This window comes from Camelina sativa, chromosome 5 (genome assembly GCF_000633955.1).
Source record: "Camelina sativa cultivar DH55 chromosome 5, Cs, whole genome shotgun sequence".
NCBI lineage: Eukaryota > Viridiplantae > Streptophyta > Magnoliopsida > Brassicales > Brassicaceae > Camelina > Camelina sativa.
Window position 1 is genome coordinate 27,807,013 of NC_025689.1, and position 13,481 is coordinate 27,820,493.

The following is a 13,481-nucleotide window of genomic DNA, read 5'->3' on the forward strand; positions in this document are numbered from 1 at the left end:
CATCCACACTACCTGAAGACATCTGCAACACCACCACAACAACAAGGTATTTTCTAGTTAGTCTAAGGCTCACTTAATCACTAAACAAGCAAAAACCGGTTTCTAAGTGTTGTGTGCGACTCATTTACTCGATAAAACTTTTTGAAAAGTCCAAGTGTACACGAGTTTTGCAACTCGCTCTGATACCACCATTGTCACGCCCCTGAATCGTCCCCCTGGCCGGACAAACCGCGGACCAGACCAGAGGTCGTCACAGAGGAGGTCTGCCAGTGATCCGGCCGATGTTCCACCAACAAATTAGGTTCCCCAGCCAGTCCACCGGCAGCCTCCTACCCGCTATGTACGCACCTCATGCTTTACAACCCACAGTACGCACGCGGCGTTGTGCTGGTCCGGACTAGACCGTACCATTTTCACTTGTCCGAATATATATATGAAAATATCACGATTTATTACTTAAGTAAGATTGTTTACAAATCAACAAAAATACTCAAGCAAAAACAGTTGGATCCAATCGGATAAAACAACATGCAAGAAAAACATAGGGTTTGCAACACAACATGAAAACACCCTATCTGGTTCCTTAAGTCCAACTCTACCCACTTACTTTCCCTGCAAGAAAAACAATTGTGGAGAAGGGTGAGTAATCTAAGATTACTCAGTGAGTTGGGGACCCTCTAATATGTTATCACCTCTAACATGCTATCTTATCCCATCCAACTACCCCCAAACAATCACACAATCAAAGCACGCAATGCGGAAGCGTAAACAAGCAAGAAAACAAGATAACAAACAATCACACGCAATGAAGTCTAGGAACAATCAAGACACAACTCGTCTAGACCTTGACTCTAACTTGGCCTCCACACCACGTCACCCACAATCACTGCCAGGGTGGATCATGCTAGCGGTGCGTTAAGATAACTTGACCACCCTAGACTTCACCTAGTTTGGCCATCTCGCCAAGACTTGCACATCACACAACTACTCAACCTAGGGAACACATTCAACCTAGGGAAAACTCCACAATCCTAGGGCCTTTTGATCCTTTGTTTCGTCCCAAACACCCACTCCGCGTTGATACCACAAAGGCAACCAACCGGACACACCCATTTCCTCCGCGTTGTTACCCCATGTAAACAACCGGGTATTCAAGGCCGCATCGTCATGCAGCGGTTCGGGCTAGTAGCTAGCTAGGCACAAAAATATCCTGCCATGAGATCCCTCTGGATTAGCTCACCGGACTTCCACACAACTTGTTGGGAACAGAGATCGACTACTAGCTAAGAACCAAGACGTTTAACTCGAGGACTAGCTAGGACAAGTACTTAACTCTAATTCTAACGACCCCAAAGAATTAAGCACACAAATCACACACAATCAAGCAAGAAAACAAGCAAAACAAGCAAGCAATCAAGCAAGAATCACACATCACACATAATCACTTAAGCAGCAAGAAAACAATCATGCAACTTAAGAAAACATAAAACATGCATGCAACCCTATTCATGCATCCTACCCAAATATTTATCCCCCCATAGATAATATTCTTACCAAATAATTTTTGGTTTAATTTTCATATTTTAATTTATGCATGCAGGGATTTTCTCCTCATTTCACACATGCATGCGGCTCTTTCCTCCCTTGAGATTCTCGCATGACTTGTAGAAGTATTTCTCCAATGCACCGACCATCCATCAAGCTCATGAGAAATAATTTCTAGATTTTTGGACACACATGCGGCTCTTTCCACCCTTGGAGATTCTCCCATGGTCTCACCAAAAATAATCCAATATGTAGACTAATCTTTAAATCAAATTCATGAGGTATTTCTCAAGATTTTAGGGCTCTCATGCGGCTTTTTCCATCCTTGGAGATTCTCGCATGGCCTCTCCAAAAATCAACCCTCTCATGAATCGATTTTCAACCAAGTCTACAAGGTTCTAACCTCCTCAAAAATTCATGCAAAATTAATCAAGTAATTTTTCTTAACATGCATGACCCCAATGACCCATACTAAGTAAGATAAATTCTTACTAATTTTTCCATCGATCCCCATGACCGAGAAAATTTCTAAATCGAACATGCAAGACATTTCACACTTGCAGTTGATTTTTAAATTATTTTTAACCATCAAAAATCCCCATAAACTAGCATGCAAGACGTTTCACACTTGTAGCCATTTTTTAAAAAAGTAATTCTTCCCCAAGAATGCATAAAAACCCCAAAAATCCTTCTTGACTACATGCAATCATCTAGATCTACATGCAACAAGGAAATCATACATCACTCAAAGGTTAATACAAGAGCTAGAGAGCTAATGCACCTCCCACAAGCAAGATCCACTACTTGCTTAAAACCAAACCACATCCACAACTCACAACAAATCCACACCCACAACTCCCCTTAGCTTTGTAGATCTTGGCCGATTGGACTTCCCCACACCACGCCGATCTGAAAGCACCTCCCCTTGACCTTTGGCTTCTTCCTCCGGCGAGATCTCCTCTTCTCCTTCTCCCTTGCTCGAAATTTCTTGGTTTTCTTCTTCATGAGTTTGAGAGAAAATTTTGGGTATAGATTTGGTGTTTTTAGAGAGGTTTGGTCGCAAATGAAGAGCCAACGGGTCTATTTATAAGCTCTTTGGTCGACTCATTGGCTGGACATGTGGAAAAAATCGAGTGACAAGTGTCACATTTTTTGCATGTAAAACACTCTCATTCTCTCTCACGCGCGCGTGCATCTCAAACGCTGGCGGAGGAGGCTTAATCTGGCGACACGTGGCGTTGAGCTCCCATGCAGGGACTTTTCTGCTTCCTCGTCCTTCCTGCGTCTCTCCTCCGTCCCAAGCTCCCACGCTTGTCCGCAGTTCAAGGTTCTCATGTCCGTGGTTTTATTTCCTCATCCGTGTTCTGGTCCTTCCGTCCATGGCCTTTGATTCTCTTTTCTATGTCCGGTCCTTCCGTCCGCGACATTCAATTCTCTCGTCCATCTCCGGTCCTTCCGTACCTCAAGTACGATCCGTCCATGGTCCAGCGGTACTTCGACCGTTCGGCTGGTACGTGGCCATTCTGTTCTCACCATTTTGCACGACCATCTTCCTCTTAGGCCAAATTTTAGTCTTTTCACCATTGTCCTCAATCATCCATTGTACAAATCTCCGGATGTCCTGACGGCTCACGTTTGTTCTTTGGTGTTGCACCATTCCGCGACTTAGTAACTTCTTTCTCAAGTCACTAGTTCGTTCTTCGAGATTTTCTTTTCTCCGTTTTTCCGAGATATCTCCACATCCTTTAGGCATGTTTTCTCCGTCCGGTCCGTACTTCTTGATACGGATCATTACACTACCAGTCGGGAGATGTGTGTGTGTGTGGTGGAGGTCAATGATGGCCCAGAGAGTGCAGCGGGAGTCACCTGATCGTATGGAGACGCGATTCTTGGGGTTGACCCAGGGGAACCATACTATGCGGGAGTTGGATGCAGAGTTCAGTCGACTTGTGGTGTATGCAGGCCGGTCGATAGAGCGGGAGTCGGCTCAGGTGCAGAGATACCTGTTGGCTCTCCGCCATGACCTGAGGACTCAGTGCCGGGTGAGGAGTTAAGCTACGAGAGCGGAGCTGGTGGAGACTGCAGTTGGTTTAGAGGATGAATTGAGATCACAGGTGGTGGCCATCAGTCCTTCGGTGCAGCCGAAGCATTGATATGATCATGAGACCATCAAAGAAGATCCTTGAGTCTTGTTCAACACAAACAAAGTCAAAGATAAATTTTTACAGCCAAACGACTATTTGGGATACATTCTTACCTCATCTAGAGCATATCTTGAAGTGGAATCATTCCAATCAGAGTTCGGATGAAGGAGTTATTCATTTTACAAATCATGCGAACTTATGGCAACGCGATTTAGACCTATGAGCATTCAACGGAGGAGTCCGACCAAGTCAGAAGGATTCAAGTTATGAACTAAACTGTTCTGGTACCTTATCCACTCCAGAACCACTAAGATTTGGAAGCACATTAAGATCAGTTCATATGTGAAAGGTATGGATATTTCAAGTCAGTGGATCTATCCCTGTACCAGTTTCACGTCTGAGCCAAAGATCATGTTACACAGAGAAACTCAAGATCAATTTCGACACAAAACCATTTGGAGGATGTTAATGAACCTCTTATGTTTCCAACAAGATAAGGAACAGAAGATTTGGCCCACAGAATACAAGGATACACTTCATTTACCAAAAGAGGTCAATCTAGTTTTTCAACTGAAGAGCTTTAGGTAATTGGTTTAAGAGCTTCCAGAATTATGTTTGCTAACCAGGAGTTGTTTCTACTAAGCCCAAGGTAAAGAAATAGTACATTCCATGTTGTTTCTCATAAGCAAATTGGACCAAGGAGTCAAACAGAGAGAGAAGTTCAAGGATGCACTTAATGGGTCACTTCAAGAGTTTATGGCCAAATAAAGCATGAGAAATTCTATTGGGGATGTTGTTTATCAAGTCCAGTCCATTTTGAGCCTATTACAAGTTCAAGAAAGCCCAAAATAATCACTTTATTTTGTGGTCAAAGAGGAGTGACGAAAATGGAGTTCAACTCACATTGGGAAGGACACCGTGAGAATGACACATTGGGAAGACAAACTTCAAGAGTTGGGTCTTCATTCAACTATCTATATTTATTGTCTTTTTGTTTCAAGAATAATCAATACTTGGATTTGTTACCAAGTTTCTAATCCCTATATAAACTCATGTAATCTCATTTGAGAATAATCAATCAATTCCTTTTCGTTTTATGAGTCTATCTCTTTGTTCTTTGTCTATAACACTTCTTTGTTTTTTGGTGAGTAATATCCAAGCAACAGCCTCCTCTTGCTGGACTAGTGTGTCATATCTAGCAGTGATTGGAGTTGGGAATATCAGCAGCCTTCCGCAACTGCTGTGCGACCCCTCAATCCATCAAATCTTCCTTGTTGCACCTTGCACCTTGGCGAGTTTCTCTCCTTTCTAATCCGGCTGAGTGATCCTTGAATTTGTGCGATCAAGCATGCTCAGCCGCATTATATTCTTAACAAGGGCGGCAAGCCTGTGCAAGGGCAGAAGCGAAAGTTCGATACCATGCAGAGGTTAGGATCCAGCAGTGCGAGATGTTACGAGTGTAGGAGCTTGGATCACAGGGTGGCGAGTTGTCCATATAAGGGAAATCGATGACTCGAGTGTGATACCACTGCAAGGAGGTGGGATATCTCAGATCAGTGTGTCCTAAGCTGAATCTGATGGCGGTGGCGGCGATGCAGCCAGGAATGCAGCGGGTGGGGCAAACAGCGTTGCCATTACTAGCAGTGCCGTGTGTGTACACAACAATGGAGATGGGAGAAACTAGTGGTAACGCCATCACGGTATAATTTCTAAACTTGACTTTGAGGTTTATATGTCATTTTTGGATATTATGGTTGTCTGTCATGAATGCTAGGGTTCTTAGTGCATAAGGTTTGTGTAGGGACCTTGTTGGTGGGAGGATTTCCATCTCACGTGTTGTTTGACTATGGAGCTACTCATTGCTTCGTTACCCCGGAGTATGCTAAGAGGAGTAACATTCGTGGAGATCCCATAGAGTGGTTCAAGACCGTTATTGTTGCTGGAGGCGGGATGATCCAACTCCACGGATGGGCGAGAGGTGTGGATATCCAGATGGCTAGAGAGTCGAGGCCGACAGATTTGGTTGTCAGTCAAGTGGAGTTGTATGATGTGATATTGGACATGGATTGGTTGCACCGGTATAGAGTACATCTGGATTGTCATCAGGGTATAGTTGTATTTGAGAGGCCTGGAACTAAGAGTTTTGTGTATAAGGGAGTAAGACCGACCTCAGGGAGTCTAGTTATCTTGGCTGTGCAGGCAGAGAAGATGATCAGGAAGGGTCGGGAGGCATACTTGGCTATTATTATTATGCCGGAGTCTTTAGGGCAGGTTGCAGTGGGCGAATCCCTGTGGTGCGGGAGTTTGAGGATGGTTTATAGTTGTTGCAAGGATTACCATGATTGAGTTGGAACCAGGAAGGACGCCATTGTCTAAGGCACCATACAGGATAGCTCCAGCAGAGACGGCAAAGCTGAAGAGGCAGTTGGAGGATTTGTTGGGCAAGGGATTCATACGTCCGAGTACTTCATTGTGGGGAGCGCCGATAATGTTTGTTAATAAGAAGGACAGAAGTTTTCGCTTGTGTATAGATTATTGGGGTCTGAACCGAGTCACTGTGAATAATAAGTACCCTCTTCCGCGGATTTATGAGTTGTTGGATCAGTTGAGGGGTGCTACTTAGTTCTCCAAGATTGACTTGGTATCGGGTTACCATCATATTCTGATAGATAAGTTGGACGTTAGGAAGACAGCTTTCAGGACGAGTTATGAGCACTACGATTTTGTGGTGATGCCCTTTGGTTAGACCAATGCGCTAGTTACGTTTATGAGGTTGATGAACGGTGTGTTCCAAGAGTTTCTAGATGAGTTTGTCATCATCTTCATCGACAACATCCTAGTATATTCCAAGAGTCTTGAGGAGCATGAGATCCATCTGAGGGCAGTTCTGAAGAAGCTGCACGAGCTGCAGGAGCATAAACTTTTTGCTCAGCTGAGCAAGTGCAGTTCTGGCAAAGAGAGATGGGTTTCCTCGGTCACTTTGTTTCGACAGAGGGAGTCTCTTTTGACTCGGAGAAGATTCAGGCCATCGAGGATTGGCATAGACCGCAGAAAGCCATAGAGATCAAGAGTTTCCTTAGTTTGGGGGGTTACTACAAGACGTTTGTGAGGGATTTTGCGAGTATGACAGGGAAAGATGTTTTTTTGTGTGGTCATCGGAGTGTGAGACGTCTTTCACAAGCTTGACGCAGATGTTGCCTAGTACACCAGTATTGGCCTTGCCTGAGCAGGATAAGCCATATGAGGTGTATACAGATGCTTCCAGAGTTAGTTTAGGGTGTGCTTATGTAGAAGAGGAAGGTTATTGCCTATGCTTTGCGATAGTTTTGGAAGCATGAGGGCAACTACCGTACCCATGACTTGGAGATGGCAACTTTTGTTTTCGCTTTGAAGATTTCGAGACATTATCTTTATGGTGAAAAGGTATAGGTGTACACAGATCATTAGAGTCTGAAGTATATCTTCACTCAGACTAAGCTGAACTTGAGGCAGAGGCGGTGGATGGAGCTAGTGGTGGATTATGATATGGATATAGCTTACCACCCCGATAAAGCTAACTTGGTGGCGGATGCTCTATGCAGGAAGCTGGTGGCTTCTCCTTAGGAGCAGGATATGAAGTCCTTCATGAGTGAGATTAGTATGTTGAGGTTTGTGTGCTATATCACAAGAGCCATTGGGACTGGAGGTAGCTGATAGAGCGGATCTTCTGAGTAGAGTGTGGTTTGCTCAGGGGAGTGATGTGGTTCTGGTGAACGGCTCTAAGGCTGCGGGTTTGGAGTATCAGGTCTCTGCTAATAGGACTATCCTAGTGCATGGTTGGGTTTGTGTGCCCAAGGATGAGGTCTGAGGAAAGAGATACTGAGAGAGGCTCATTCGAGCAAGTTTTCTGTTCATCCAAGAGCGACCAAGATGAACCGCGACCTCAAGCGGTATTATCACTGAGTCGGGATAAAAAGGGATGTCGTTAGTTAGGTTGTGAGGTGTGATACCTTCCAGCTAGTGAAGGCTGAGCATCAGGTGTCAGGTGGCCTATTGTAGAGTTTACTCGGTCCATAGTGGAAGTGGGATATGATCACGATGGACTAAGTGGTTGGTTTGCCTGTGTCACGTACTACGGATGCTATCTGGGTGATTGTGGATCGATTGACCAAGTCTGCACATTTTCTGGCCATTAAGAAGTTTGATGGAGCAGCAGTCTTGGCTAAGAAATATGTGAGGGAGGTAATGAGGTTGCATGGTGTGCCTTTTAGTTTCAGGAAGAGTTGGGCATGAAAGTGTATATGAGTACAGCTTACCATCCTTAGACAGATGGGCAGTCAGAGAGGACGATTCAGACTATTGAGGACTTGTTGAGGATGTGTGTGCTGGACTGGGGTGGTCACTAGGCCAATCACATGAACCTAGTAGAGTTTGCTTACAACAACAACTATCAGGCGAGTATTGGTATTGCTTTTTACGAGGCGTTGTATGGGAGGCCATGTCGCACACCTCTATGTTGGACTCAGGTGTTGGAGAAGAGCATATTAGATGCAAGTTTTGTTCAGGAGACAACAAAGAAGATCCGGGAGCTCAAGCTGAACATGAGGGAGGCTCAGGATCGGTAGAGGACTTATACTGATCAGAGAAGGAAGGACATTGAGTTCCAGGTGGATGACATAGTGTACCTCAAGATAGCCATGTTGCGGGTCCGCACAATTCTATCTTAGAGACTAAGTTGAGTCTCAGGTACATGGGTTCTTCAAGGATTGTGGAGCGGGTGGGACCGGTTGCACACAGACTGGAGTTGTCTGAGTTTATGCATGCGTTCCACAAGCTCTTCCATGTGTCGTTGCTGAGGAAGTGTCTTCACAAGGATGACGAGTTGTTGGCTAAGATTCCTGTAGATCTTCAGCCCAACATGACTCTTGAGCCGAGGTAGATGAGGGTTCTCGATATTCACTGATTCATTATGTGTTATACAGGACCGCACTTCGAAGATGCTGATTAGCGCAGGTTAAGAGAGAGATGGGGTTTATCACTTTCGTGGAGCGGTTTCGGCTCGAGCTAACAATGTCAAGAAATCCACAAGAACTCTTTGGAATGAACGTTTGGGGCATCCATCTGCAAAGATCTTATCTAGTTTTTTATCTACTTTACCAGATTTTGCACACCTTAGTAGTGCTAATAATGATTTTTGCGAAGTTTGTATTCAAGCTAAACAAATGCGGTCGGTTTTTCCTGAAAGTATTAATAAAGCGGATACATCTTTTTCTTTGATACACTGGGATATCTGGGGACCATACAAAATTGCTTCTACGAGTGGAGCACATTATTTTCTTACTATTGTGGATGACTACTCTTGGGCCGTGTGGACATATCTTCTTCTGGCCAAAAGCGAAGTTGCTATTCACCTCAAACAGTTTGTCGCCATGGCTCATCAACAATTTGGAAAAAGATCAAAGTTATCCGTAGTGACAAAGGGAGTGAGTTTCTCGGACTTCGACACTTCTTTAAAGACCATGGAATTCTCCATCAAACTTCTTTTGTTTATACTCCACAACAAAATGGGAGAGTTGAGCGTAAACATCGCCATATTCTCAACATGGCACGTTCTTTGCTCTTTCAAGCCAACCTACCCATTGAGTTTTGGGGCGAGAGTGTCCTCACGGCTGCGCATTTAATCAATCGCACTCCTACTCTGCTTCTGCAAGGCAAGACTCCGCATGAGCTTCTTCATTCTACTCCTCCGTCTTATGCCCAGCTTCGCGTATTTGGTTGTTTGTGCTTTGCCAAACGACATTCCTCTCGTCGTGATAAATTTTAAGAACGTGGACGTAAATGTATTTTTCTTGGTTATCCTCATAATCAAAAGGGCTGGCGTGTTTATGACATGGAGACTCAAGATATCTTCGTTTTTCGTGATGTTATCTTTAACGAAGATATTTTTCCATCCAGTTCATCTACTGTCCCCGATCAGCTTGTTGCATCTCCGGTTCTACCACTGCCGCTTGTCTCACTGAATGAATCAGTTGATGACACTACACCTGAAGCTCCACAGATTCAAGATGCTTTGTTTCACTTGGCCGTTAATAGTGATAATCCGAAAATAAGAAGCGAGGCAGAGTCTCTTGCAATGAGCGAAACCCATGGAATTGGGAGTTTTGAGTTTTTGTTTGGGATGATTATTTGGTATGAACTCTTGTTTGTTGTTAACAAGGTAAGCAAGCTCCTCCAGTCAGAAGATATGGATATTGATATTGCTATTGCTCAGCTGAAAGGTCTTATTTGTTTTTTTAGAAACTATAGAGATACAGGGTTTCAAGCAGCAAAAATAGAAGCTGAACGGATTGCCGTAGATATGAATATTGATCCTGTATTTTTGGGGAAGGTAAAGCGTTCGAGCAAAAAGAAAAGGTATCATGATGAAGAGCCTGAAAAAAATGGGGAAAATGTGATATTGACACTAGAAGAAGATTTCAGAATCAATTACTTCATCAAAATCGTTGATCAAGGTTTGGTTTCTTTTGAAACAAGGTTTGATCAGCTTCAAAGTTATGAAAAGACTTTTGGATTTTTATTTGACTTAAAGAAGCTGAAGTTAGCGGATGATGATAAGTTGAAGGCTTCTTGTGCTAACCTTGAAGTTTTCCTGAAGCATGACACTCATTATGATATTGATGGTAATGATCTATTTCTGGAGCTGAAGCTTTTAAAAGGATCTTTACCTAAAGATATTAAAAAGGTTGTTGAGGTTTTGGATTTTCTTAAACAGATGGAAAGTTGTTATCCCAATACATGGACTACATATCGCATAATGATGACGATTCCCGTTTCTGTTGCTTCTGCGGAAAGAAGTTTTTCAAAATTGAAGCTCATTAAATCTTATTTAAGGTCGACTATGTCACAAGATAGGCTGAATGGATTAGCGATGATGTCCATTGAAAGGAGTTTGGCGGCAAAACTTGACTATGAAACCTTGATTGATGAGTTTGCAAGTAAAAATGCAAGGAGAATCATTTTCACACAAAAAAAAATATTGATCTGTGATGCTTTAGAATTTTTTGTGCTTTTGTTAAAACTATCAAGATTTATTATTTAGTTTGATCAAAAAATTTTTTTTATTTTAAATATGTGCAAATCAGCCTTTTTTTCAGTTCGCTTGTAGCCACACAAAACATATGCCCGGCTCTGCTTGTATCTATATATTCTCTTTAGCTATCAATAAGAAATCCAACGGTTTCTCTGAGATTTACATAAATTATCTTGACAGAATCTTTGATAAATAGGGTTTTGATACGCTGAGACAACACCTCTCCCAGGACATGTATAATTCGAAATGTAATGAAGATGAGGGTTCTTGTAGTTTGGAAGCTCAGAGATTTCGGGAGAGAAGATCGTGGTTTTGAATGAAGCAGAGCAAAAAGAACCTAAAAAATCAGCTCTGACAAGTCTAAGAGTATTATTAGATGTTTGATTCATATGAAAAACATTGTACTCATGGTTTATGATGTTTAAAGAGGTGATGTTTTTACTGTTGCAGCAAAGCTCCAGCGACGCATGACCGCAAGGTTCAGGACGGTTCCCACCCCAGAAGGGGAAACCCGCGGTAATGTTCCCACACTGAAACTGAATAGTCTCACACCACGCAAGCCCTTCTTTGCTTGAAGCACAAGGAAGATCGTAGAATAAGGAGGAGAGAAAGAAAAATACCAAACAAGAATTGGGGACGTGGTACATGATTTTGGTTGAGATTTGAGAATTTGTGTTCAGAGGTATCAAAGAAAGAGAGACCAAGAGTATATGTGGAATAGTGGAGATTGGTTAATCATATTATATTTAAAACGTCTGGTCGTGAGACAATAATGAGGCAAAACATGGAAAATTTTATCTTGATTAGAGATGAGAGGGACTAGTTGGAAAAAATATCTATTCGTCTTAATCCTCTGAATATATCGACCACGAGATTGGTCGGAAACTTCTTTAACCTATCAATATACGTATCGACGACCATAGAGAATTTATAAGTCAACCTGTTTTAAAGTTTACCGTGACAGTGAACAAAAATTGATATCCCTTCTACTGTGGTATAAACCAGTTTTAGATTATTATTTTTCTCGAATCTTGCTCTGAGAAGTATATAGACTGAATGTTTCTTATTTATTAAAAGGAATGAGTTACACATATTTATACAATAGAGGAGGAGACTAGGGTTAAGATGTTAAGATATTTACATTCAGATCCTTAAACTTATATCTACATTCATTTGTGTCCTATAAGAAGAAAGTAGCTGGTGAAGTTACAAAATGAGTTCATCCTCTCAAGGCAATAAAAAAATTGTAGGGTTACAAGCTTCATGGCGTTTATGTTGTGGTATTGTTCTGATTCTGCTGTTCGCTGCTCAAATCGATGCTCAGAGATCTACAACACTTTGGCAGACACTCAGTGGTGAGAGCGCTCTCACTTCTTTCTCTCTTTTTTTCTTCTTTTTTTCTTTTCTATATGCGCATGCTTGGCTTCCAAGAAATTAGTATTCAGAGTCAGTGATCTCTTTTATGATGTATGGTAACGAATATGGGATAATCATAGATGCGAACTTCACTTTAATATCTTCATTGAAATTTTCAGGAAATAAATAGTAATGCAAATTTGTATTTCTTTGGTCATTAAAGGGCGCTTGCTATAAGTATCGATAGAAGTCCAGTTTTAACTTTTTGTGGTAAGGTAAATTATGATTACTTCTTTTTTTATAACCTGGTGATGCTCCACGTGTGATTGCTCGTGATGGATTTTCTGGAATGTTTCCAGATTCGAGTCTGGATGCATACAAACTTGCAATCCAGACAAGTGTAGCCGATGTTGTTCTATGGTTTGATGTTCAGCTAACCAAAGATGGGGTTGGGATTTGCTTCCCCGATTTAAATATGGCCAATGCTTCATTTATTCAATATGTTTACCCAAATGGTCAAACATCCTAACCGTTTAATGGAGTCATTACTCAGGGTTGGTTCACCATTGATTTCACATTGAGAGATCTCGAGAATGTAACATGTAAGTGTTTTTGACTCATTTGGTGCTTTTGTAGAGTGTTACAAAGAAAGTTTGGTGTTTCTTATAATTTCTTACACGTTACTTTTTTATCTCTGTGTCCCGAGGAATATTATCGCGAACAGATAGATTCGGTGGAAATGGATATACGATTCTCACGATTCAAAATGTAACCGAGCAAATTAAGCCACAAGGAGGTTTTTGGTTGCATGTTCAGCACGATGCATTCTACGAGCAACACAATTTAAGCATGAGCAGTTTTCTAGTATCAGTTTCAAGAACTGTTTCCATTGACTTCATCTCTTCTCCTGAAGTGAATTTCTTTAAGAAAATTACTGGCCGTTTCAAGCGTAATGGGCCGAGTTTTGTGTTTCAGTTTCTTGGGAAAGAAGATTTCGAGCCGACAACAAACCGAACCTACGGTTCTATCTTGAGTAACTTAGGTTTTGTCAAGACGTTTGCTTCAAAGATTCTTGTTCCCAAGTCGTACATATTTCCACTCGATGACAAGCAGTACTTGCTTCCTCCTACATCATTAGTTCAAGATGCTCACAAAGCAGGATTAGAAGTATATGTGTCAGGTTTCGCAAATGATAATGATCTCGCTTATAACTATAGTTACGATCCAGTGTCGGAGTATCTATCTTTTGTGGACAATGGTGATTTCTCTGTGGATGGTGTGATCTCTGATTTTCCCATGACTGCATCTGCATCAATTGGTAAGCAAAATCTCTTCTACAGACCATTTTGTCCTTAAAACGTTGTTGG

At 42.1% G+C, this 13,481-nt stretch overlaps 2 protein-coding genes across 2 annotated transcripts in view; both read left to right on the forward strand.

Annotated features, from left to right (window-relative positions):
- Positions 9,559-11,333, forward strand: LOC104789647. Its single transcript, XM_010515315.1, has 2 exons — positions 9,559-10,663; positions 11,209-11,333. The coding sequence occupies exons 1-2, from the start codon at positions 9,559-9,561 to the stop codon at positions 11,331-11,333; spliced, it is 1,230 nt and encodes a 409-aa protein (XP_010513617.1).
- LOC104789648 (glycerophosphodiester phosphodiesterase GDPDL1-like) overlaps positions 12,805-13,481 on the forward strand; it is a gene marked incomplete at its 5' end in the record, with an annotated part of 3,339 nt that continues 2,662 nt past the window's right edge. Inside the window, one exon of the mRNA XM_010515316.1 lies at positions 12,805-13,432. Coding sequence (XP_010513618.1) covers positions 12,805-13,432 — 628 coding nt within the window. The remainder of the gene's footprint in view (positions 13,433-13,481) is intronic.

Bases quoted from the DNA above. Each gene is read 5' to 3' on its own strand.
- LOC104789647 (XM_010515315.1), top strand. From the start codon at position 9,559: ATGGAGACTCAAGATATCTTCGTTTTTCGTGATGTTATCTTTAACGAA. The intron at 10,664-11,208 runs GTAAAAATGCAA...TTACTGTTGCAG, and splicing joins CTTGATTGATGAGTTTGCAA to CAAAGCTCCAGCGACGCATG.